The 26,285-nt window shown below is 34.5% G+C and overlaps 2 protein-coding genes across 7 annotated transcripts in view; one reads left to right on the forward strand and one right to left on the reverse strand.

The window, feature by feature from the left end:
* The first annotated feature begins 94 nt into the window (after positions 1–94).
* On the forward strand, positions 95–17,629 carry stat1a (signal transducer and activator of transcription 1a). Of its 4 annotated transcripts, none has more exons than XM_059327872.1 (25): positions 95–216; positions 2,665–2,795; positions 3,924–4,068; positions 4,152–4,247; positions 4,981–5,067; positions 5,220–5,298; positions 5,528–5,619; positions 6,689–6,840; positions 6,927–7,085; positions 7,483–7,575; positions 7,955–8,014; positions 8,108–8,128; positions 8,269–8,359; positions 8,640–8,681; positions 9,521–9,610; positions 9,704–9,802; positions 10,554–10,689; positions 10,812–10,867; positions 11,534–11,631; positions 12,332–12,471; positions 13,705–13,893; positions 14,979–15,057; positions 15,145–15,241; positions 16,721–16,762; positions 16,907–17,629. In XM_059327872.1, exons 2-25 carry the CDS (start codon positions 2,668–2,670, stop codon positions 16,934–16,936), a joined length of 2,301 nt encoding a protein of 766 aa, XP_059183855.1. In that variant the 5' UTR covers positions 95–216; positions 2,665–2,667; the 3' UTR covers positions 16,937–17,629. The 4 variants fall into 4 exon arrangements, with proteins under 4 accessions (XP_059183855.1, XP_059183857.1, XP_059183858.1 ...); XM_059327874.1 differs by having other exon boundaries at positions 11,537–11,631; XM_059327875.1 differs by lacking the exon at positions 16,721–16,762.
* A 1,771-nt stretch (positions 17,630–19,400) lies between these two features.
* The window catches only part of LOC131962732 (glutaminase kidney isoform, mitochondrial-like), a 32,137-nt gene continuing 25,252 nt past the window's right edge, over positions 19,401–26,285 (reverse strand). For all 3 annotated transcript variants that reach the window (XM_059327779.1, XM_059327778.1, XM_059327780.1), the window contains 7 exons: positions 25,533–25,709; positions 25,297–25,428; positions 24,355–24,447; positions 23,504–23,565; positions 23,317–23,393; positions 23,086–23,149; positions 19,401–22,301 (listed from right to left, as the gene is read on the reverse strand). In XM_059327779.1, coding sequence (XP_059183762.1) covers positions 22,157–22,301; positions 23,086–23,149; positions 23,317–23,393; positions 23,504–23,565; positions 24,355–24,447; positions 25,297–25,428; positions 25,533–25,709 — 750 coding nt within the window. In that variant the 3' untranslated portion in view covers positions 19,401–22,156. The remainder of the gene's footprint in view (positions 22,302–23,085; positions 23,150–23,316; positions 23,394–23,503; positions 23,566–24,354; positions 24,448–25,296; positions 25,429–25,532; positions 25,710–26,285) is intronic.

Raw genomic sequence — 26,285 nt, forward strand, 5'->3', positions numbered from 1 at the left:
AGCCGTTTTTTAATCGTTCTGGTTGGCTGTCGTAAGTAAAGGGGCGGGCCATTGTTGCAAAGCTTAAGTGGCGATTGGCTGACGCTGTTTCCGTACACTGACATTACCAGAAATAGGGAGCTGTCTTGCACAGGCGTTGCACAATTCTGGATGAAACCTTTGTGGGATTAAATTACCTTTCTGTTCGATATTGTACACATCTCCTCAACATAAAAGGTAAGTTTAATTACTAACGTCCTCACGCAGGTGAGCTATCTGTTGTCATATCAAGGGAAACTCAGCTGTTTCTGTTACTGCAAACTCACCTACAAAAATCAGTTTTTGAACCTGCCGATGACTTGAAACGACTCTTAAACAAGCACTACGTGCCGATTTAATGCCGCCTACTTCGACTTGTTTATTTGCTATGCTAAGCCAGCAGTTATTTAATTCAAAATTAAACTTTTTAAACGACTTTACTTATTCTGTCACCGCCCACCAATTAAAGTTTTAAACTTTAGCTACACTGAAAAAAATTGCAGTGACATTTGCTTAAAAAAATCTTTTTCCACACAGAAAGTGTTTGTAATCTTAACTCAGACTATTTCTTAGTAATATTTATTTAATAGAACCACTTTGAAAAAAAAGAAAATACACAAGTAAATTGCAGATTCACTGATGTCCCTCAATTACATTTTACTTGGAAATATCAACTAATTAAGCCAATGGACTGGTTTAGTGAATATTATTTACAAATGATTCAATTCACATACAAAACTGAGGACACATAATAATAACAAACAATCACTAAGTAATGCACGACATGAAAAACTGCTATTTTAAAGTAAAAGCACTGAATTCGTATTTATTTGTAGAATTTATATAGATGATTGAAATAATAATACTTTTTTTTTCAGTGTATCAACCTATCCCAGGTGTTGTGATTTAATGGGTTTATTTCATCGGCTATGACGCTGCTATTAACTGCACCATTGAAGAAATCCTTATAAAGTCACATTTCTTGACGGAATTTGGTTTGATACAAAAACCTATCAAGGTGAGGTGGGTTCAGGAAGGGTTTCTACTTTGGATTGATGCTTAGGAGAAGAGTGAGAGCAGTGAGGAAAACGAAACCTATGGATTTCTCCTCCTCCACTCACCTTTACCAGCTTCAGTTTTCTAGTTTAACGTCATACTTTATGAGGCAGTTATAATTGATCCATGTTACTAGCTCCATCTTTGGAAATGGTAGAATGAGTCAGTCAACATTTTACTTTTCAATGGTATTAATAATTTATCCTACTTTTTGGATTTTCCATCAAACTTTAAAGTCTCAGGTGTTGGACTTTCATGCTGACAGTGAATGCATCTTCACAGTAAAAGGAGAAGCCCGTACATTTCTGATTAAGAGTTTCCTGTTCTGTAAACAAGCTGCAGGCTTCAAATCTGTGCACATATTAGACGTATTAGAATATCAAATTATTGCATTATTTTTGTGTATTTTAGATGGCTTTAGTGATTATATGAAACTTGATTGATTGATGTGGGAAGATTGGGAGGCTGCAGAGGCAAAAAGTGACTAAATACAACCAAAATATGCACATTTCTGTAGGAGCAGTAACATTAGTATAATAGATCTTAAGAAATCAATTAAATTATAAACAGTATTACTGTAGGTCATAAGAAATAAATTCTATTCTAATCAGTTTAAGTATTTTTTATGAGTTTTTAGGGTTTCAAAAGGAGGATTTTTTTTGTTTTTACTAAAGCCCAACTGTTAAATCAGTGTTCAACTATATCTATTGCCTGATGTTACATAATCACAAATATGTTGGTGTCAGCATTCATTCGGTATGTCAGCTCGAAACAGAAAATTGCAGAACAGACATTTCAAAGATCGGTCTGAGATGTACAGCATGTCAGAGCACTGACATCCTGCACAGTTCCTATTATGCAAGACATCCCTATTAAAAAACTTTTGTTTATGTCTGGTATGAAATATCATACCAGAATTTTTGTTATGTCAACTCTTTCAGTTTTTAGGACGATTCAGATCTTCTACTTAAGTAAAAGTACTAAAACCTCAATGTAAAATACTTGGTTAATAAGTCCTGAAAAAATAATTTTGTTCTTTCTTTTACATAAAAAAGACAACAATAATAATACATTTGCAACTGCACTTATACACCTATATAATATTGGGTAGTTTCATTTTAAACTGCAAGAAACAAAATGAACGCTGCTCTTCAGGAAAGTAACAGTTGAGAAACAAAAAACTATTCCAGGCATCAATCAGGGTAAAGTTAGAGTTAGAAGATACGAGTTATGTTCAAATAAATAAAGGTGACACAAAGACTAAAAGTAACTTACTTATATGTGACTTTTGCACTTTATGCAGAAAAAAATCTCAAACCTGTAAAATACTACAGTACGTTTCTGGAAAAGAACTCCTTTTTTTTAACAATGACAGTAAGTAAAAAGTACAATATTTTTCTAGTGGCATAAAAAAAAAGGACTCATGGAAAGTGCAAATACTTAACATTAAGTACAGTACTTGAGTAAATGTACTTAGATTCCATCACTGACTGTTATTGCAGCATTGTGTAGGCTCCAGTTTTTATTCTGACAAGCTTAAAAGTTGCCCTGAATCCCTAATGAAGCTGCTCGTGCTCTCTTGTTGAGCAGAAGATGGCCCAGTGGTGCCAGCTCCAGATGTTGGACTGTAAGTACCTGGAGCAGGTGGACCAGCTGTACGATGACTCCTTCCCCATGGACATCCGACAGTACCTGAGCAAGTGGATCGAGAGCATCGACTGGTAAACATAATCTTTTTTTAAAATAAAGTTTTATCGTACAAAAAGTGTTGAAATGGTTCCACATTTTACATTAACATTTTGGATTATTCGTTGGACAAAACATGATTTATTTGTATATTGTTTGTAATACTTCCTCCACCACTGGATACACTGTAGTTATATTAGACAGGGTTGGTACGGGTGCTTGAAATCCTTGAAAATTAATTAATTAATTAAATTAATGTTTAATTTCAAGGTTTGAAAAGTGCTTGGATTTTGGATTAAGTGCTTGTAAATGCTTGAAATTCTTACTGTATTTCTCTTGCAATCTGACTATAGATAACTGCATTTTCAATCGAAAAATATTTATAAACTGAATAGCCTATCTGAAATTAAGACCGCTCCACCTGCCTCTTCTTGTTTCTGAGATGTTTCTTGTTGCTCTACCATGTATCTGTTTGTGGGGCTTTCCTCCTAGTTTGGGTAGTAGTGTTTATTTCCACCAACTGCCGGTTGATGATTTTTGTAATTTTACTTTTACTTCTAGTTTGCTAATCTCATAAAACATACCAGTATGTTTTATGAGATTAGCAAACTGCTTTTAGTTGTTAAAAGTGTAATACCATTGCTGGTGGTATGGTTAAGTGAAATTACCCCTTTTAGTATCGAAGTACTCATCTAAAACATGCCATTAGTTGAAAGGTACTGGAAAAGCTTGAAAATGGACCTTCAAAGTCCTTGAAAAGTGCTTGAATTTGACCACTGAAAAAGTGTACGAACCCTGATTAGAGAAAGAGGGAAAAAAAATGCTACTTTTTCCTCTTTTCCTCGCAATTTTTATGTTTTATATAAATAAAAATTAAATTCTTTCTGGACTCTGCACAGAGTACACATGGCAGTGCGAAAAAACTAAACAAAGACAGAAGTCATACTGGGTTACAGCAAGCTGAATAATAATGAATACAGTATAATCAAATAAATAAATGAAAGAATAATGGACAGTACAGTGTGAGATCCCTTCAGCTAGAGAAATACCTTGCAATAGGTAGCCTGGACTCTGCATTTTATGTAGTTTAAAAAATCAAAATGATAATCAATGAATGAAAATAGCTGTCTGCAGTGGTAGTACTGTGTCTTCTGCCTCTTCAGGGACACGGTGGCGATTCAGGACTCTCTGGCCACCGTTCGCTTTCACGACCTCCTGGCTCAGCTGGACGACCAGCACAGCCGCTTCGCCCTGGAGAACAACTTCCTGCTGCAGCACAACATCCGCAAGATCAAGAGGAACCTGCAGGTGAGAACCCAGCCGGAACCAGAGGCTTTAGGCTCTGTGTAGTGTGTGTCAGTCCTGGTTTTAACTCTTAAATCCCCCTGCAGGATCGGTTCCAGGAGGATCCAGTCCACATGGCCATGATCATCTCCAGGAACCTGAAGGAGGAGCAGAAGATCCTGGCCAGTGCCAAGACCGCCGAGGTAAAACTTCTATTCCTGATTTATTTTTTTCTTGGATTGAGAGAAAAAAATGGAATACATCTACTAATTGTATATATAATAATATAAATAAAGCCAATAATTTTTAGGAAACATTTTAATTTATAATATCAAAATTATTCCTTTTAATCATTAGTATAAGATGATATAATTAAGTTAACCTTTCAAAGTACTTTTTTAAAATGTATTTATTTTTTTACAATTGGCTTTTTTTTTTTGCTTCTTGTTTTGTATGTATATCATAACTATCATCAGCTGTTTTTTGGAATAAGTTATATTAAATTGAATGAATACTAAAATAACAAAATATATGATATTGTTCTATATATTACAACAGCATTATATCATTGTATTTTATTTATTTTATATGTTTAAAAATTATTTTAAAAATTCAGTTTAATATTTATGTAATCAAATTAATTTACTTCAATATATTAGATTTATTTAGTATTTTATTGTATTGAATATATATATATATATATATATATATATATATATATATATATATTAATCAAACTCAGCAGGCAAGAGTCGAATGCACAAAAATGTGGAATCCATCTACAGATTATACAGATTATACATTCAAATAAGGTTTCCAACATGAAACCCTTGATAATTGAATGTTTACTTTGAAATTTTTATTCAGGGAAATTGTCTAAAATGGACTCAAATAACTGTCCCAGAGTAATATCCGTTTTTCCCCCGGTGTCTGCAGCAGGAGGGTGAGGGGACGGTGTCGGCCATGGTGGTGGAGAAACAGAAGCTGGACAACAAAGTGAAGGAGATGAAAGACAGAGTTCAGGTAAAAAAACAACAACATGTCATTTCAGTGTAAAGACTAAACACTGATTAGTGTGATTCATGTTTCTCCATGAGAACTGTTCTTTATCTTCTGTCTGATGCTAAATTGTCATTTATTGATCCAGTTTCTCTTCAAATATTCTTCTTGTTCAGGTGGCGGATCAGAACATTAAGAACCTAGAAGACCTGCAAGACGAGTACGACTTCCAAGTGAACACACTGAAGAACAGAGGTGAGAAAATGTCTGGTTTTTGGTCACAAATTGGAATTAAAATCATGAATTAGGAGAAACTGCAAATATCAGATTTTTAGTAAAGGTGTGTTATTGAGCTTTCCATGGAAAAACTAAATGTGTTCATTCTTATTTACATTAATAAATTATGTAGAACAACCTCCCTTCAACCATCAAATCTACTTCTTTAAGGTTTTATTCAAGGTTTTTAAAAAAAATGTTTCTGCAGAGAATGAAATGAACGGCATGACAGCGAAGGAGCTGGAGAAAGAGAAGATAACAGTTAACAGCATGTGCTACGAACTGAAAACCAAACGTGAGGTGAGCACCCCGACACAAGGTAATCCCTGAAGAACTGATCCAGATGCCTGAAAGAACACTTAAAAATCTCTATATTTATACTTTAAAAAATCTAGATTAAAAGATTGAGTTGTCCAGATGTTTTGAAACATTGCATGTACGTTGAGCAAAAGTATAACAGCAGCTCTTTTTTAATTTTTTTTATTTCTATCTCTCTTTATGTTGTAATTAAACTAGCGAAAAGCTAGTGTTGAATTTATAATTATGTTCAGTGTAAATACACTCTGGGCACTTTTTGGGTTTATTTGCTATGCTTTCTGTTATTTATTTATTTTTATGTATTCTTTTTTTATCTAGATGTGTAGGTAGGTGCAGATGTAGACATAGATATATGTAGGTATGTACAGTATATGACGCTATCTTCTTTTATTTCCCAATCTTATTATTTTCCCTTCTTATTTATGTACTTATTTACCGTGTTGTTTATTCTATATAAATGTGCAGGAATGCAACAAGTATGTAGAACATAATAAGAAAACAAATGTAAAAATCTATTGCCATGAAGTATATTAACCCATTTAGGCCTAAAACACCTGGAAGAAATGCCTGTAAAACCGCGATTTTGAAATAAGCCCCTAAAACCTGAAGTTTTTCTGTAAATTCAACAGAAGTGTCAACACTTCCTACTAAATAATCGATTTTCAGCCTCTGTAGCAGATAGAAATGAAATTCAAAAAGTATTTGAGAGCCTATAGCTGTTATATCTGAGCTCCCTCCGCTATTGTCGTCTTCCGCCATGATTTCAAAGTTCTGGAAAAGTCCCACGTTGCATTGCGACACTCCCACATGTATTCTGATGCATTTCATTGGCCAAGAGACCGAAAATAGGTGGAAAAACTACAAATACTACAAAACGACGTATCCGCTTTCCAGGCATTAATGGTAGAATAACGCAACATCGCCCCCGGTTTTAATGGTAGAAATGCGGTAATGCTTTCCTGGCTTAAATGTGATAAAAAATAATGGAGTGGAGTATAAAGTTCTATAAATGTAAATATGGAAAAACAATTTTTTTCTTCTCTTCTTTTAGGCCATGGTGACACAGCTGACCGACCTCCTGAGCGTCACTCAGGCGTTGCTGTCGGACCTGATCTCTGAGGAGCTGCCGGAGTGGAAGCAGCGGCAGCAGATCGCCTGCATCGGAGGGCCACCCAACGCCTGCGTGGACCAGCTGCAGAACTGGTGAGTCCTCCTGTCGTCCCACAGCCTTCAGAGGAACAAAAACTCTCCTCATCCTCCTTCTCAACATTCTTCACTTCCTCCTGCAGGTTCACGGCAGTAGCCGAGAGTCTCCAGCAGGTCCGGCAGCACCTGAAGAAACTGCAGGAGTTGGAGCAGAAGTTCACCTACGACAGCGACCCCATCACACAGAAAAAAGCGTTCCTGGAGAGCCGTGCACTGGAGCTCCTCAAGAACCTGCTCTCCAAGTAAGGAACCTCCAGCAACACAAGTTATTGATCGCCTTTGTTTCTTGATTATTGCATTTTCAGTCAATATGTGCTGTGTGTGAGTCTGAGTGTGTGTGTGTGTGTGTGTGTATTTGTATGCGTGTGTGTGCTTGCATGTATGTGTATGTGTACATACAGATGTGTATGTGGGGATGGGAGGGGTGGGTTTTGTCATTTTTATTGTCTGTTTTTATTTTTATTTTTTGTAAAGCACTTTGTGTTGCATTTATATGTATGAAAAGCGCTATTTAAATAAAGTTTGAAAGTTTGATTATCAGAGAGAAAAACAGATCCTGTTTTACAGCTTCAGACTTAAAAATAACTTTGTGTGTGTGTGTGTGTGTGTGTGTGTGTGTGTGTGTGTGTGTGTGTGTAGCTCTCTGGTTGTAGAGAGGCAGCCCTGCATGCCCACCCACCCCCAGAGACCCCTGGTGCTGAAGACAGGTGTCCAGTTCACAGTGAAACTCCGGTAAGAAACAAAACTTGACTGCTTCAGTCCAATGTTTCTCTGAATTTTTTGTGACATGACTCGGCTCAATCGTTGGTGACAAATTCTGCGCTGAGCAGGACATTTAATTGTTTTTTTCAGGATCGTGAACACTTAATTTTTGGACACATTTTAAATGAGTCGTATAGATTAAAGGGATTTGGATGAAATCTTACAAAAGTATGTCTCTTTGGTAACCTTTTCTCTGTCATACATGATCCGTTCAACCACAGAAAGTAGGAGAAACAAAGATAATGTTCTTAATTTACATTTTCTGTCCCATCGACAGTGTAATTTAACAAACAGACAAATCTGCTGAGACTTCCTCTTTCATTTGAATCTCTTTCTTTTTTCGTTTCAGGTTCCTGGTGAAGTTGCAAGAGTTCAACTACCAGCTTAAAGTCAAGGCCTGGTTTGATAAGTAAGCTGCGTTTTAAGAGTTCATGAAACCTGCTGAAAACTGTTGCTGCGGTTGGTTGAACATGTTGTTTAATAAATCCTCTTCTGTTCTCAGAGACGTGACGGAGAAGAAAGGGTACGTCTAAAAACACTAACTTTTATGCACATTTTGATATATATTTTATATATTTCTATTGTAAAAAGGAACACTATCACAACATTTATACATATTATTATTATTATTATTATTATTATTATTGCTGTGTCTGTTGTCAGGTTTCGGAAGTTCAATATTTTGGGAACAAACACCAAAGTTATGAACATGGAAGAGTCGAATGGCAGCCTGGCAGCAGAGTTCAGACATTTGGTAACAATTTTATATATTTTTGCTGTTTTATTCCTGAATAAATAAGGAAGTCGGGTTGGAGGGTTAAAAGATTTTTGTGAGTTGATCATTTATATCACAGCAGGATTAGAAAACTTAAAGTGACAAAGGGAGTTGCAGGTGTGTTAGAACTAAAAACAAACAAACAAAAAAAAGAACGATGGGACATTTTTTGAGTAAAATCTGCTGAACTGCTTTTACAACCCAAACAGACACACCTGTAGTAAGAACTGTTCTCTAACTTCTTCTCTTCTTCATGCAGCAACTTAAAGAGCAGAAAGTTGCCGGCAACCGAACAAACGAGGTAAGAGCCTCAGTGATCCTTCTGATGTTGTTATTAGAAATACTTGCTGAGGTCTAAATCTGAAATAACAACACAATTAACGGGAATAAAGAGATGAAATAAAGTTATTGCAAACATGGCAACCCAACCAATGGCTAAAAAAGTGCAGGTTTTTCATTTTTGTTTTATTTATTTTCATATTTCCATATTTTTTTCTTAGAATTTTAATATCCTTATTGCTACTATTTAATTTCAGTTATATGTATTAAGTTTACTTATATTTTTATTCATTATTTTTCCTCAGTATTATATTATCTTTATTCTGATCTCCATTTCTTTTTATTTATTTATTTATTTTTACATTATTTGTACTTTTATTTCAGTTTTATTTATTTATATGTTCATCATTTTGTAATCATAATTTTTACTTAGAATTTTAATACCCTTATTGTTCTCTCTTTTTAATTTCAGTTTTTATCTATTCCTTTTTTTTATTCATAATTTTTATTTATATCCTTACTTATTATCCATTGCTGTATCCTTTTTATTTTATGTTTTATTTACTTTTTTTAATTCATAATTTTTATTCTGTCTGTTTTTTACATTTATTTAACTTGCTTATTTTTAAGCATCCTTAAGATTTTATGCAATCTGAAGTTTTTTTTTTATGATTGTTACAATTTTGAACAATCTTTCTGTTTTCACCTGACCACACCATTCAAAAAAAAAAAAAAAAAAAAATCAAGACATAAAACATCAAACAATGACACATTAAATGTGTATTTTCATCACGTGTTGTAGTTTTGTGTAGGCTGACTGTGTGTGTGTGTGTGTGTGTGTGTGTGTGTGTGTGTGTTCAGGGTCCTCTGATCGTCACAGAGGAGCTTCACTCGCTCAGTTTTGAGTCGGAGCTGCAGCTGAACCAGTCCGGACTCAACATCAAACTGGAGGTGAGATTAGATGACAGAAGTTATTATTCACTCTGAATCTGTTTGTGAGTCTGTTCTCGCTTACTTCCTGTTGTTTTGTTGTTGTTGTTGCAGGCCACGTCTCTGCCTGTCGTGGTCATCTCTAACGTCTGTCAGCTGCCCAGCGGCTGGGCCTCCATCCTCTGGTACAACATGCTGACCACAGAGCCCAAGGTGAGCACACACACACACACACACACACACACACACACACACACACAAAAACACTTTATTTTTTTAAAAAGGTACAGCATTGATAATATTTCCTTTTATCCTATATGGTTGGGGGTTGTATTTTATTTATTTTATTATTTTTACTTTTTAAAAATAATTTTATTTCTTATTTAATTTTAATTTCAATATTTAGTTTTTTTTTATTTCAGTCTATTTTTTATTTATTTTTACTATTTTTTAAATACATTATTTTTACCTGGAATTTTACTCTTTTTTTGCTTAAGTTTTATTTATATAGTTCTGTATTACTCCATATTTTATTCCTTATTTTTACTGAACATTTTAATATCTTTATCCCAAACCCCTTTTTTCAATTTTCAGTTTAATTAATAATTTTTAAAAATGTATTTTTATTTACTGTATTATTTTTACATAGAATTTTAATATTCCTATTGCTCTCTTTTTTTAATTCAGTTTCCGTTTCAGTGATTATTTATTGCTTATTTTTTGTTATTTTTTTTATATCCTTATTGCTATATCTTTTTTATTACATTTTTATGTAGTTTATTTTTATTTCTATTTTAAATGTCTTTAAAATTCTAAATTAGTTTTAAACCTAAACTACATTTATTCCACAAAAAGTCAGGCTGCTGCTTTTCTGCTTGACGCATTTAAATTCGCAGACAGGACTTTGATAAGAAATTCAGGTTTATTGAAGTTTCCCCTTCCTCTTTGCTCTCCTCGTCTTCAGAATCTGAAGTTCTTCCTCACTCCTCCGGCGGCGAAGTGGTCCCAGCTGTCTGAGGTCCTCAGCTGGCAGTTCTCCTCCGTCACCAAGCGAGGCCTGAACCAGGAGCAGCTCAACATGCTGGCTGACAAGCTGCTGGGTAGGAACCACAACACAACAACTTGTAGCTTCTAATACCGGCAGATTTTTTTACACTTTTGATTTTAGTTCAACAAACCTCAATGAAGCGTAAATGTTAAAACCTCAGTGTTTTTTTTGCAGGAGCGAAAGCCCAGAGGAACCCAGAGGGACATATCCCCTGGACCAAGTTCTGCAAGGTGAGCCACAGTTATTTTAAAAAATACTCCCCACCACATATTTGTTCGCTAGCTTTTGCTAATTTTAAAAAAAATTATTTTTAATAAAAACAAAATGTATTCAAATCTTTCCTTTTGTCTTATGTAGTTTGATTTCAAGAAAAAAAGAGATTTTATTTTTAACACACGCTTATTTCAGTGCTTTTCATTTTTAAAGTACTTTGTCATTCACTGGTTTCAGCTTCTCAAATATGAATATTTTCAGGTTTTTTTTTTAAATTTACTTTTTATTGAGGAATTTTAACATTTTATACAGAACAAAGAGGGGTGGGAGGTACCTGTACCGCACAGCATCATGTCGCTTTGGATAAAAAGCGTCGGCTAAATGACTAAATGTAAATGCAAATCTTTTTCTATTTTCAGTTTTTTTATTACATTCCTGTGATGGCAAACTAAATATATTTGACAATTGTTTGTACAAAAGAAATCTCAGAGAATCTCCAGTGGGTATTTTTCACTAATTTCTGACAATAAATTAATGGAAATTATCGTTAATTTCAGCCCCAAATTTATGTAATTCTGTGATACATAGGTTTGTTTTAAAAATCAGAGGCCTTGTAAAAATATTACTTCATTCCTACACTATACAGTGTCTTTTTTAAACTAAACACCTTTACTTTTGTCCAGCAGCAAAGTGCCAACGAGAAAACGTTTCCCTTCTGGCTGTGGATCGAAGGAATCCTGGATCTGATTAAAAGACACCTGCTTTCCCTCTGGAACGACGGGTGAGCGAGTGTTATTTTAAACCGTCAGTACTTATACCACACAGAAAAAAAAAATTGAAATTTGAAAATATGAAAACAAAAGTAAAATGCACAAGGGTCAATCAATTTTATTTGGAACAGGAAATAGATTTAAGCAAGAGATTAAAACAAGAAGTTAAGTTAAAACAAGAAAGTATCTCTAACTGTGCAATTAAAGATACTAAATACATCAAATTTTAACAAATATAATCATATTTTTTACAATAATAAAAAAGAAATAGCGTAGAAATATATAAAACGATAATAAAAAATACAATAAAAATACATACAATAAAACAAAACTATATTTTTTTCAATAAAAATACAGAATTAGAATAAAATGAATAGTACAATAAAAATAAATACAATAATAGTGAAATTATTAAAATATAAATGTTAAAAAAAATACAATTAGAAAAACACAATGGCATTTTTACAGTATACAAATACAGTAGAAATCAAAAGAATGACAAAAAGTACGAAAAGAAAAATAAATTGAATCAATAATAATTAATTGTTCAAAGGAAAAGCAGCAAATGTTACATGTTTCAGCTGTAACCATGAAATGTATTCATATAAGAAATGATTTCCTTATCAGCTGTACTTGTATATGCATGTATAAGTACCCCAAATTTGTACTTGAAAGCAGTAATAAATGTACTTGGTGACTTCCTGTCTGCAGCTCCATCATGGGCTTCATCAGTAAGGAGAGAGAGAAGTTCCTGCTGACCAACAGGTGTCCAGGCACCTTCCTGCTCCGCTTCAGTGAGAGCAGCAAGGAGGGAGCCATCACCTTCACCTGGATCGAACACGACGTCCACGGTGAGAACAACTGCTCCTGCGGCCACATTTAGTATTAAGTAAAAGGGTTTTGAGCATAAAAAACACCATTATCCCAATGATTTATTCATAGTTTTACAAAATTGGACACACAAAATGTCTCTCTCGCTTTGAAGGTTATCTCAACATTTTTCTCTGAAAGGTAATTTAGTTTTTTGGCTCCTGTGACCTCATATTTTTTACAGCAATATATAAATCCTGCAGCTGTATGGAAACAGTACAGTCATGGCATAAAAAAGAAAAGAGGGCAGGTTTAGTTTATTTGATCATTTATTTACAATAATTGGGGGGAAAAGATTCCCTGAATCTTTGTAATGTGAATGTTGTTCTCAGCCGAGTCATTCAAGGCTTCACAGTTGCACTAAAGAGCGCATAATTGTATGTCTTTTTTTTACAGGATCTTGTTATTCCTCTCCTTAACTTTTCAAATGAGACATAGAATAAAGTGATCTTCAAAGAATCTTCACAATTTAAAGTTTCAGTTGATTACTTTTTCTGAGAAAAACTTTCGTAACTAACATATGATCCATTCAAGGAAAGAAGAAAGTTCAAATTCCAACAATAATCTCAGCAGAGTCATTAAAGGCTTCACAGTTGCACTCAAGAGTGCAGAATTTGACTTTTTATTTTATTTTTTTACATAATCAGGTTAGTGAAAATGGTTTATTTTTGTCTAATTTTTAAACAAGACATATAAAATAAAGTGATTATGAAAAAATACGACTAGCTTAGATTTGGTTATTTTTGCTGGCAGAAGGTCGTCACTTATGATTTGTTCAAATCCAATAAATAATTTCAGTTTTTACAGTTCATGGCATTCATAGAAGGTATACATTTGGCAATTATTATTTTTTGAATAAAACATAGCGTTGTTGTGCAGTTGAGAGGGTTCATGCAGGTCAAACGGTCTGTATGCATCAACACACGTAAACAAATCTTCCCTTTAGAAATATCTCAAAGTTTACCATAAAAATTCAGTTAAAGACATTCTGATCACAGTGATGTTTATTTTATATTATTATAGATATTACATTCCTTGATAATATACACTAATGGATTAATAGCGATGTTTAAAAAACTTGATTAGTCATGTTTTGCTAAAAGATAAAAGACAGTTATTTGCTTATCTAGATTGTTGCTGTAAAGGTGGTCAGCTGCTGGATGTTAAGATCTCCTCTAACACGAATGATTTATTGTTTCTCTCTGTGAAACCAGACAAGCCGCTCTTCCACTCGGTGGAGCCGTACACCAAGAAGGAGCTGACCGCCGTCTCTCTGCCCGACATCATCCGCACCTACAAGGTGATGGCTGCTGAGAACATCCCCGAGAACCCGCTCCGCTTCCTCTACCCCGACATCCCAAAGGACAAGGCCTTCGGGAAATACTACCCCAAACCCTCAGAGAGTAAGTCGCAAAACTCCAGTGTAGTGGAAATTTTCTCTGCTGCTGGTGAAGAATGAAATAGAGAACTTCTGCCGGCCAACAATGTTTTATTTCTTGGCAAAGAAAGGTCATTCAACACATGAGCAGTCAAAATGAAGAAACACCCCAAATGAAGGAGAGGCAGCCCAATTTATACTTGGAGAACGCCCACTAGGGTGTGGGGCGCACCTATATGCAAACCAGGGGTCTGGTATCAATATCCTGCCCCCCCTCCCAGGGTGTGGGACACATCACAATTTACAACATAAAAAGGACCTTGCTAGGTGTGAGAGCTTTGTCTGGACATCCCATTTGAAATACAAAGGGGACCTTTTCAGGTGTAAAATCTCATCTGCATATCAAATTTGAGACACAAAGGGGAAACTTAAAGTATTGGAGGGAGTCTGGCATCTCAAAGTGGCAGAGATCAAAATTGCTATTACACCAGTTAGTGCTTCCACTGGCATGCCCACTTTCAGAGGAGTCTCTTGACCTCTGACCTCTAGATATCTGAATGAGAATTAGTTCTATGGGTCCCCACGAGTCCCCTCTTTACAGACATTTTCATATATTCGTTCTAAGCTCTTATAACTCAAAACTTTTAACTTCAATAAGCGCCGGTGACAAAACACACTTGACACACAAATTAATCTTCAAGTTCCAGCTGTCAGATGATGTACGACACTTCTATATGACATCTACTGTTGACCTGCTATCTCCCCCTTAAAGACCCCCTGTCTTACCCACCGATTACTATAGAACACGTAATGTTATTTCATTTTTAACTGTACTCATTTCAATCTTCATATGGTCTTGTCCCTGATCTTGTATGTACTTTAATTGATGTTGAATGTGGTGTATGAGAATTGTGGTTGATTGTTCTTATTTTATCATGGTGCTGCCTTCTTGGCCAGGTCATTCTTGAAAAAAAGATTTTAATCTCAATGAATTTTACCTGGTTAAATAAAGGATATTGATTGATTGTTTACTTTTATTTACCCAATAACAATTCCGCATTTTTGCACCAAACTTTTAACGTTTTTACCTATTTTTAAACTGACTTTCAGCTGCAGAGCCCATGGACGTGGAGAATGATCCGGGCAAGTCGGGCTACATGAAGACGGAGCTCATATCGGTCTCAGAAGTGTAAGTTGAAGTATTTGTGATAATTCATGTGACATATTTTATGGCTAACAGATTGAACAGAGTTGATATCAGTGTTCTTCTGTCCAGACATCCGTCCAGACTGCAGGACAACATGATGCCCATGTCTCCGGACGACTACAAGGCTTTGTCGCAGTACGTCAGTCCCAGAGACATCGATGCTGTGGTGAGCGGTTAACACATACTCCACCTTTGCACTTTAAATCAATATGCACAGTGTCTTTTGTGAATCAAGCCTGAATGAGGTGCAGGTAGTGGTTGCAAAAGGCATGCTTATTCCATAAATAACTGATTTCATATTGAATTTGAAAGTATTATAATCTGGTTTTCTTTCTCCTGTGATCTATTTTTTAACCCTCTGAACCCCGTTTTTTTTAACATCCTGAGAAGAGATCGCCAAAAATACATTTAATTTAATGTATTTAAATGTTTACATTTAAATTAAAAAAGTGTAAAAAAAAAAAAAAAAAAAAAGCATAATCGTTGAAATTTTAACTTTCTGACAGTCCCTGAATGGATCATAGGTTGCGAAAGTTTCAGTTAGAAAGAAGGCTTAAAATTGTGATATTTCTGTCAAAATCAGTCAGGGGGGTGATGTATGGGGCACAGTTGTGGACTTGGGGTATCTCAAAGTTATCCAAGAAAAATAACCACAAAGATCCCACATGATTGGATGGGAAAGAGGGAAATATCTAAATGAAGCAAAGTGAAGAGGAGTAACAAGCTCCTTTTAAATAAAAAGGCTTGGTCAAAAATGACCCCCTCAAAAAAAAGTCATACTATAGCATGTCGTATTTTTGGGGGAAAAAGTCATGAAAATTTAAAATGCCCCGATACTCTCAAAATAGTCTTATTATAGTCTGTTGATACACGTAGTTGGGTGGCTTTTCCAGAAATTACAGAAAAACACGATATTTTGAGTGTCCAAAATTTGAAAAAAAGTCATACTATAGCATGTCGATTTTGGTCAAAATTGGTGAAATTTTAAAATGCCTAAAACTGCTAAAAATGGGTCAATTATAGTCTGTTGATACATATTAGAGAATAATATGTCCAGAAATGACAGAAAAACACCATATTTTGGGATTTCCAAAAATGACCCCCTCAAAAAAAAGTCATACTATAGCATGTCGTATTTTTTTGGGAAAAAAGTCATACAAAATTTTAAATGCCCCGATACTCTCAAAATAGTCTTATTATAGTCAGTTGATACATGCAGTTGGGTGGCTTTTCCAGAAATGACAGAAAAACACAATATCTTGAGTTGTCCAAAATTTGAAGAAAAAAAAAAGTCATACTATAGCATGTCGATTTTGGGCAAAATTAGTCAAATTTTAAAATGCCTAAAACTGCTTAAAAGGGGTCAATTATTGTCATATTAGAGCATAATATGTGATATAGGTGAAAGTCGGGCGCTTGTCGCATCCAACCACCTGCCCCCATCCTCCAACATAATTGTGCTGATTCCATAGAGCTGCAGGACTTATAGATTTTATATTGCAGTGAAATAAAAGGCCACAGTGAGTAAAATGTAAAAAGAGCAAAGAAACAACTAATTGGGGTTCAGAAGGTTAAATTGAAGCTGTGTTTATTTCTGACTGCTGCTGTAAATCTTGCTTTCCATGTCGTCTTGCTGTGCTTTCAGACCAGCAATCTGATATCTGGATTTGAAGGGTTTGACGTTCAGGTAGACGCAGCTTTAATCTGTTGGACTACACTTTTGCTTATAATCACGTGTCGTCTCTGCCTTTTATTCCTCTTTAAGAAAAATGGACACAAATGTGTTAAACAGTCAAATAACCTGTCGTCCTATTTCTCTTTCTCTCCTCAGATGAGTGCAGAGTTTTCAGACCAAAACTGAGGAAGTTTCTTCACTTCATCCACACCTTCATTAGTGTACTCAGTTCTATCTCTCATGTATTACGCTCTTACTGGTGTTGGAAAGACCTTGAAACTCTTGATTATGGAACCAGGATGCAGGTCAGCCCCCCAGAGACGAAAAAGGCCCATTTGGACGAGGTTATTGTTGGATTAGAAACCGCCTCTGTGGAGAATAATCATCTACACAACCTGAACCTGTTTTTAAAGCAACAAGGAGCTTTCGTTTTGTGTTGCTTGTGGAGAGAAGTGGTACGGTTTCCATAAGCACCACCTCATGAAGAAAGATTATTTTTCTTAAATACAGCTGTTTGCCTATCATTTTAAGGCATCAGTATTTCATTTAGACTTTTTTTAAAAACTCCTTGTAGCTGCTTTAATTACATACAGGTAATGGTAAATAATTCCAGTCTGAAAGGGGCTTAAATCAAGTTTAAACATGATCTGTCACTTTATTTGTGTACATAAATATTTCTTTTATTAAATGTGAATCTCCCTAATCCCATATGTAAAACAGTGAAATATCAGAATGTGATTCTGCTTGCTTAGATCAATTTGTAACAGAAACTGTGAGCTTAAAGCATGAGTTTCCTGTAGCACATCTGAGCTTTTTTATTTAAGACATTCGCTTTGGTTTTCACGTGTGATCTAAGCAATAAAAAACACCTGCTGAAAATTTTTGAATGTCTGTGTATACCACTATACCACTGTGGAACAATGCTTTTGTCTAGGTGACACTCTTAATTGCACTGGGAGGTATTGAAGCAAGCAAACAAACAGAAAAAGAGTTCCAGATGGGATTGGAACCCATGACCACTATACCACAGCAGAGATGCAGGCAACAGGTGGAACGTGAATGATGTAATCAGCAGTAATTATTGGAGTGGATGGGTAGAAAAGGAGGTTTCAGGCTGGATTTGAACACACAACCTTCTGGTGTAGGATCCTTGACATGTCCACTCTACCAGAGGAACACATAAAAGGAACTGTGCTGTTCCTAACTTGTTGTCATGAATGCAGCAGGAGGTTTCAAGAGGACAAACTGAAAAAAATGATATATGCTGGATTTGAATCCAGAACCTGCTGCATTATGGGCTGGAACTTTTCCACTAGACCACAGAGGAGACACTAGACTTCCTCTCTTTTTTAAACAGAATCATGCAGTTTGAAATATTAAACATTTGGTTGTTAGATTGAAAACGTTCACAAGTTTGTTTCACAGTTTTCCTCCAGTTTATATCCATCATAGAGATGATAGAAATATATACATATATAAAGTATATATGCCTGACAGCCTCAATTTCTCATTAAAAGACATCTTAGAATAGACGATCTTTGATTTGTAGTTTTTATATTATCAAAGATCTTTGAAAAAATGTCACAAATCAAAGATCCTCTATTCTAAGATGTTTTAATGAGAAATTGAGGATATAAAGAATAGACGATCTTTGATTTGTGACGTTTTATATATTATCAAAGATCTTTGAAAAAATGTCACAAATCAAAGATCCTCTATTCTTTATGTCTTTTTAATGAGAAATTGAGGCTGTCAGGCACATTTCAATCTTAATAAAACAAAGTAAGAAAGTGTCTTTTTAAATTTAGAAAAAAAAGTCAAAAGTGGTCAAATTTTAAAATGCCTGAAAATGCTTAAATGGTCTTATTATAGTCTGTTGATATATATATTGGTAATTTTTTTAGATAACAGAAAAACACCATATTTAGATGTCACACTTTGTAAATGAAGCCAATGAGCTTTAAGTGCTTTCTCTCTCATGACCAGCAGAGGGAGACAAAACACACCTGAGCTTTTTTATTTAAGACACTGTCATTCGCTTTGGTTTTCACGTGATCTAAGCAATAAAAAACACCTGCTGAGAATTTTTGAGTGTCTGTGTGCTTAATATATCACTCATTTTGTTACATATATATATATATATATACTTTTTTATCAAAATTGAAATGATGTGCCTGACAGCCTCAATTTCTCATTAAAAAGACATCTAATAGAGGATCTTTGATTTATGACGTTTTTATATAATCAAAGATCTTTGAAAAAAAGTCACAAATCAAAGAACCTCTATTCTTAGATGTCTTTTTAATGAGACATTGAGGATAGAAAGATCGTTTATTCTTTATGCCTTTTTAATGAGAAGTAAACGTCAAAAATCAAAGATCCTCTTTTCTTTATGCCTTTTTAATGAGAAATTAACGTCACAAATAAAGGTCCTCTATTCTTTATGTCTTAGAATAGACAATATTTGATTTGTGACGACACTTTCCAAAAGCTGATGTCTCAGGGACAGATCTTTTTTTAAATTTATTTTAGAAAACACATGCACAGGAACAGTTTGTAAACACAAAAATTGTCATATCCTGGGTACAAATATAGGTATAAATAAATATCTAAATTCAATAATGATATAATAAAATAAATTAAACACCTGTTTGAATTTCATAACTTTTATTAAATGTTTGATCTGTGAATAAACATCTGAACTGCCTGTGACACTCAGCAGCACAAATATACATGAAGAAGAAACAGAACGACACCAAACACGTTACATTCAGAATACTTCAGTCGCTGCAAACAGAGATCACTTCGTATCTACGACGGCTGCAGGTCGGGATCAGCTCTTATCATAATATATATTGCTAATTTGATCGTACAATCATTGCATTTGTATTGCTAATTGTTTCTCAAAATATTGCAGTTTTTAGGTATAGTTTTGTGCTTTGTATAATCAATTTTGAACCAAAAATACTTTAAATAACCGCTTCAATCAAACCGTATGAACTGATCCCAGCCTGAGGAGTAAAAATGCACTAAATCTGAACAGAATCTGGAGTGTGGATTGTTAATATCGCAGACATGTTGATTGCCTGGTTCAGTTTGTTTGTACAGAAACAACATCCAAACTTTCAACACGCTACAAACGCACAACACCTCTGGAAAAAACGACACATCTGCACAACTTTTCAAGTATAACAGATTCTGCTGCACATTACGGGTTTAAAAATAAACAACAATCTGTCTGCGTTATAAAGCTCCTTCAGTTTTGTTTTTAGTGTTTCAAATCTGCTGTGGAGACAGATTCCTGAGTCCTCTGCAGGAACGAGTGTTTACATACAAACCATCATAATTCATGTGATACATTACAGAGTCAGCACGTTTCCTGCACTAAAAGCCTTTGTTTTGAAAAACATGTTTAGATTTATAACAATGAAAATGTAATGACAACTCGATAATAAATACAGAATGAAATAAAAAGAACCAGTGCACTCAACAAAGAAATTTTTTTTTTTCTTTCAATGGCCGTCCTATTGAAAAAAAGACAGATCCAAAAAGAAGATACAGTAAGTCATTACTAATTCATAAAATAATGAGTCAGTATCTTCAAATAAGTATCTACTATTGGGGGACTGGATGAGGGCTTTACTGGCTGTTTTTCTTGGTGCAATTTTTAGTCAAAGATGAAATTAAGTCAGTCTTAGTTCAGTAAATAAGAGAAACTTTAACTTCAGAATGTGCGTGGTTGTATTTTTCTGTTTTTGTGCCAGTGTTTCATAACCCTAAATCTGTATAACCTAAACTAAAATCAGTAAACCATAATAATGGATAGAAATATTGAAATTGTGCCATAAATAAATAAACAAAACACACTGATGCAAAAGATTTCTAAATGTAGAAACATGAACCAAATATTTCAATCAACTCTCCATAAGATATTTGAAAGATTTTTTGATACATGTTCATTGACACTGGTATTTATGCTTATGCTATTTTGTGATTGTTTTGGTAATTTATTTGACCAAAAACACTAAAAGAGCTTGTTTTTAAGGTACTACATCATTATTTCAAGAAAGTTTACTATTATAATTACTCACATTGCTCTAAGAAACAACCAATCAGCATTAAAGTGGAAATTAAAGATTAAATTGGAGGCTGAGCAAACAAAATTTTGATTTGATTCACTTTTGGATTCATTTTAAACCAATTCAGCAGCTCTAGTGCACAGTTTTGAGTTTTGTGTTTTTAATACCAGACTCATTCATTACATATTTCTATTTTATTAAATCAAAAAGAAACATTCTAGGTGTCTTGAGCATCAATTAAAATATATTTAATAATCTATAACAGAGGTTTGTGGGTTTGAACAATGTTTAGATTGAGGTATTTTTCTATTGTTGAGTGCAAAAACAAAAGTATAAAACAAACTTATTCTAATTTTGTTTACAGTAATTCAAGCTGCGGTCAGCGCTGGCAGTGTCATATATGATATTTAGAAACTCTTTCAACAAACATCCTGAACTTTGGCTGACTCGCTTTCCTTATTTTACAAAAAATAAATATCAAATAAATCAGCATAACGGTAAAAAATAAAACTACAGTTGTTTAGGGGTTAAAAACAAAACCAGCTATTAGATAGCTGAACAAAAAGCTGAATATTTAACAGTTTAAATGTCAATATTCATGTAAATCTCATATTTAAAACGGAAATACTGACAGTTTCCAGAGTTTTAGTGAAATCTACCTCACGCACCTCGTGATCAGAGCTGAATCCAGCTGTCGGACTACAGAATCACAACTATACACCTGTACGTATTTACACTCATTTATCCTCTCCTCAAGAATATACACACACACACTCACACACTACATGAATGTACACTTTTATCTTAAATAGATAAATAAATATCACACGCACACATACAAACACACCAAAGTGTTTTTTGGGAGGATACATTCCACCACGCTGTGATGATGAAGTGACTAAGGTTTTGAATCAGGGGAACAAACGCCTGCTACTTCCTGTTTTTCAGCTTTTCAGAATAAAACCGCGGATTTGAAAGTAAATAGTCTGTCTTTGAAGCTACAAAGCTGATGGCAAAATACAAAAGGAGAAATTAAATAACAATATATTCCCCACTCAAACTACAGACAATATATTACAAAAACCAACAACATCTAATAGCATGATGAGGAGCTTTTACTTTGGAGGGATGGTGGTTTCCCTGTGTGTACGGAGACTCTTAAGCTTCATCTAAGGGGTTTGTTTCACTGTACAGTTTAATGTTCCTAACTGTTTCCTATGTGAGTTAAATAGAGTTTCCTTCCTGACTTTTCTCATCCAGACTGAAGAAGTTTTTTTCTAACCGTTCATTTTAATTGATCTTCTTTGCTTCAGGTGTTTTTTTTCCATCAGAGCATCCCGTCCAGGTTCTTCTCTGACTTCTGCTTGTCCTCCGTGGTGGGAGGGTTGTACTTGTTGTGATAATCACGGAGGATGGTCACCACGTCATGGTGGCCAAAGTGCACCGCTTCGTCCATCGGTGTGTTCCCCCACCTGCAGCCAACATACACACACACACACACGTTGGAGGGAAATCCCACTTAGTTCTTTTTTTTTTTTTTTTTTTAAACATTTAAATTAAATATTTTAGTCTATAAAAAAAAATCACAAAACAATACAGTTTTAAAATGGAATAAAATACTATAGTATGCCATAAAAAGTCATTTTTCCAAATTTCTGTTCAATCTTAATTATCCTTAATAAAGAATATTTCTTAAAAATGTTAAAAAAAAAAAAAAAATACAAGTATGCCATAAAAAAGTATGCTATGCCATAACAATTTCATATAAAGTTGTAGTAGAAGTAGTACGTCATAAAAATTTAAAAATAAACAAATAAAATAAAATAATAATAGTTTTTTTAAAATGTCATGAAAAGTTAGGATAGTTTCATAGTGTCATAATGTATTATGTCATAAAAATGTAAAAAATTAGTGAATTAAAATCGAGTGTGTAAACGAGTGAGCAAAATGTAACAAAAACCTCATTATATGCCATAAAAATATATTAAAGTCATAAAAAAATATATAGTATACTATGTCATAAAATTTTCAAAAAAATTATAATATAGTGGTATAAATAAAAAGTAAAAGTATAGTATGTGAAAATAAATAAATGGCATACTACGTAATAGAAATTTAAATAAAAAGTCATAGTTGAATATTCCATAAGAACTAGCAAACAAAACAAAAATGAAGAAAAAATACATTAACAAATAAATAACATACAAAAAACATAGTGTAGTACGTCATAAATATGTTTTAAAAAGACATGATTACCTGTCTTTGGGAACTGGGTTGACTTTACAGGCCTCCAGTAGGAAACGAACCACTTCACCGTGTCCTGAAACACACACACACACACACACGTGCACACACACACGCACACACACACACACACACACACACACACACACACACACACACACACACACACGTGTGTGAGCTCCACAAACATACTGATCAGAATAAGTCATGAACAAACGAATAATGACCTCCTTGGTGTTTTACCTTCAGCAGCTGCCACATGCAGGGCCGTCCTGGAGTCGTAGTCCCTCTGCTCCATGTCCATGGAAGACAACGCAAACCTGGACCAGGAACCCACAGACTTTAAACACTGACTCAAACTTCATTTGCATGAAATAATATAAGACACAATGTGTTTTTTGTAGTTGTGGTTGATAAAAGAGTCGGTTACCTCCTCAGGGCCGAGACGTCTCCGGTGTAAGCAGCAAACAGAAGATTTATCACCGACTTCACCTGAAACACACATTTAAAACCATAAATCGACAATTTCTTTATTCATTGTCAGGCAGATATTTATAAAATAAATTCATTATAAACTCCCAGTGAGACACATATTTAAGTTTCAGATGTTACATTTCAGGATCATACAAGAAAAGATTAAAATTAGAATAATTTAGGAATGAGGGACTAAAATGAGACGAGTTTTTGTTGGTGAGATGACAGGAGTTTTCCACCAGGTGGTGCTGTTGGTTAAAATGAGACACAAGGTCACAGCCTGCAGGAGCCAGAGCAGCACAGAGTGGAAGGAAGTGATGCAGACAGTCTGAAAGATGTTTTCTTGTTAAATAGTTATATTATAGATTGAAAATAAACCACAACAGCTCAAGTTTTAACACTTGAAGTGGAAGAGAAGCTAGCAAAAAATATTGAAAAATATTGACTTGATAAATACATTACAATTCCATTTAATCAACCAGAAATATAAAATAATGATTATAGCCATTAATAAATCAATACGATCTTGTTCATTTTCTTATTTATTTATATTATTTCACCTATTTATTTACTTTTTCTATTTACTTTACCCTTTTTTCGATTTATTTTTGTCATTTTAGTTAGTTTATTCATTTATTTTTGCATGTATTTAAATACATTTTTAAGTGTATTTATATATTAATTGTATTCATTTATTTCTGCATATTATTATACGTATTATTTTCTCATTGTCCATTGTGTTTATTTATAGAGTCATTTTCTTATTTATATTGGCGGCTGATGAAGGTTTGTGTTTGTGGGACTCACCCTCTGGTCTCCTCCCTCCCTTCGAGGATCCAGTTTCTTAGCAAAGTGTCTCAGGTTATCATAGTTGTGGAAGTTAAAGAGGGAAACCAGGTCCTGAAAGAAGACACACACAACATGAATGAAGACTTTTTAAACATCATGAAGTCTCTACCTCGGCTGGCTGAGAGCGTCTGACCTGCAGGAGGTCGATGGAGTAGATCAACTTTTCATTTTCTCAAAGTTTCAATACAGTCTCAGTGTTTCCAACAGGATTTTATTAGAATTCAAGTAAAATGCATCATTCTTGTGCACTTTGAGAGCCAAATGAGAGCAAACACCTCACATAACATTTTTCACAGTCAGGAGATACCGTATTATAGAATCTTGCTCTCAACCGGGCTTTCTACTCGGGCATGGAGTAGCCAGTGTGGAAAAAAAGCTGGCTTTTTTTCAATAAAAGCCCAAATTTGGTGGCCTCTTGCACATTCTAATGCCACTATTCCATCATATACACTGATATTAATGATTGCATATTTTAATGAATTATTTAAAAGGGGAATAAAGGTTATTTTATGTTTTATTTAAGGCATCTTATTTTGAAAGTCTTGTTGTAAATTCTGTGGTGGATTCTGTTAACACTGCTCTTATTTTGAAAGTTGCATGTGCTTAGCTACAGGAAATAATTCGTCACAGTTTACCTTTTGTGATTAAAACAACTTTAATTGTTAGCTAATGTTAGCAAACTAAGTAAGCTTAGTTAGTTATACACCTACACATACTTATGGAGATGAATCTGACAATTTATATTCATTTAAAAAAGCTGATTTAATCAATAAAAGACTCCTTTAATCCTATGGATCACGTTAGGGCTTTGGGGCTAGTAGAAGCTTTGAATTTAAAAAATAACTTGACAAAATTCATAAAACAAAAACATTTAAATAAGGAAGTTAGAGCAGATGTTACCGTGCAGAACTGAATGCCTCTGACGCTGTTCCCCAGCTTGTCGAGCGGAGGAGACCAACACATGATGCCCATCACGTTCGGAACAACCAGCAGAATCCCACCGGCAACACCAGATTTAGCCGGCAGCCCCACCTGAAACAGAAGAAGAAGAAAAAGGAAAATGTCTTAAAATCAGTTCTTGGATCAAAATGCTTATGATCCCAGAGGAGCGAATGTGTGATGAAGGAGATACTGACGTGGAAAGCGAACTGTCCGGAGAAGTCGTACATGCCGCAGGAATGCATCAGACTCAGAGTGTCTCGCACCGACTCGGGGCTCAGCACGCGCTCGCCTGTGATTGGACAGAAGCCGCCGTTGGCCAGAGTGGCCGCCATGACGCTGGCGCTCTCGCAGGTCACCTCGATGGAGCACAACTGACAGGGAGGATCACAGGTTGTTGAATGGTTCATAATGCAGCATAAAAAAGGGATCTTTAAAGGGATAGTTCATATTTTTTATAAAGTAGAGTTGTATGAGGAACATATCGACAGTCAGTGATTTACCTACAATTAACACTTTGAATTTGATTCATCATTGTTGGTGACCTACAGTCATTCTTGCATTAAAATTTTTTTGTAAAAAAAACAACTATTTAACATTTCAGTATTAAGTATGCCTGGCCTGAACAATGTATCTGACTCCAGACTCCAAAGATCTAAACTATACCTTTAAGAAAACATTTTTTAAGATTCTAATTGTCACCTTAATCAAATTAAATTATGTCAAATAAGTGATTATAACATGATGACACTAACATGCAGCTTTAGCTTTAGCTTCTTGTTGCATGTTCATAAAGTTCATTAGTTAAAGAATATACCCCAGGTCCAATAAATGTGTGTAATTTATCCTGTGATCTTCCCATAAAATAAACAAAGCAATTGTGGTTTTAACCCTCTAAGACAGAATGGTCCTGAGTTTTGGATGGGGTTGTTATCAACTTTTGATGGCTA

Source organism: Centropristis striata, chromosome 24 (genome assembly GCF_030273125.1).
Source record: "Centropristis striata isolate RG_2023a ecotype Rhode Island chromosome 24, C.striata_1.0, whole genome shotgun sequence".
In the NCBI taxonomy this organism is placed as follows: domain Eukaryota; kingdom Metazoa; phylum Chordata; class Actinopteri; order Perciformes; family Serranidae; genus Centropristis; species Centropristis striata.

Coding starts and splice junctions, on each gene's coding strand:
- stat1a (XM_059327872.1), top strand. CDS start 2,668: ATGGCCCAGTGGTGCCAGCTCCAGATGTTGGACTGTAAGTACCTGGAG. Junction 2,796..3,923: donor TGGATCGAGAGCATCGACTG/GTAAACATAATC, acceptor CTGCCTCTTCAG/GGACACGGTGGCGATTCAGG. Junction 5,620..6,688: donor AACTGAAAACCAAACGTGAG/GTGAGCACCCCG, acceptor CTCTTCTTTTAG/GCCATGGTGACACAGCTGAC.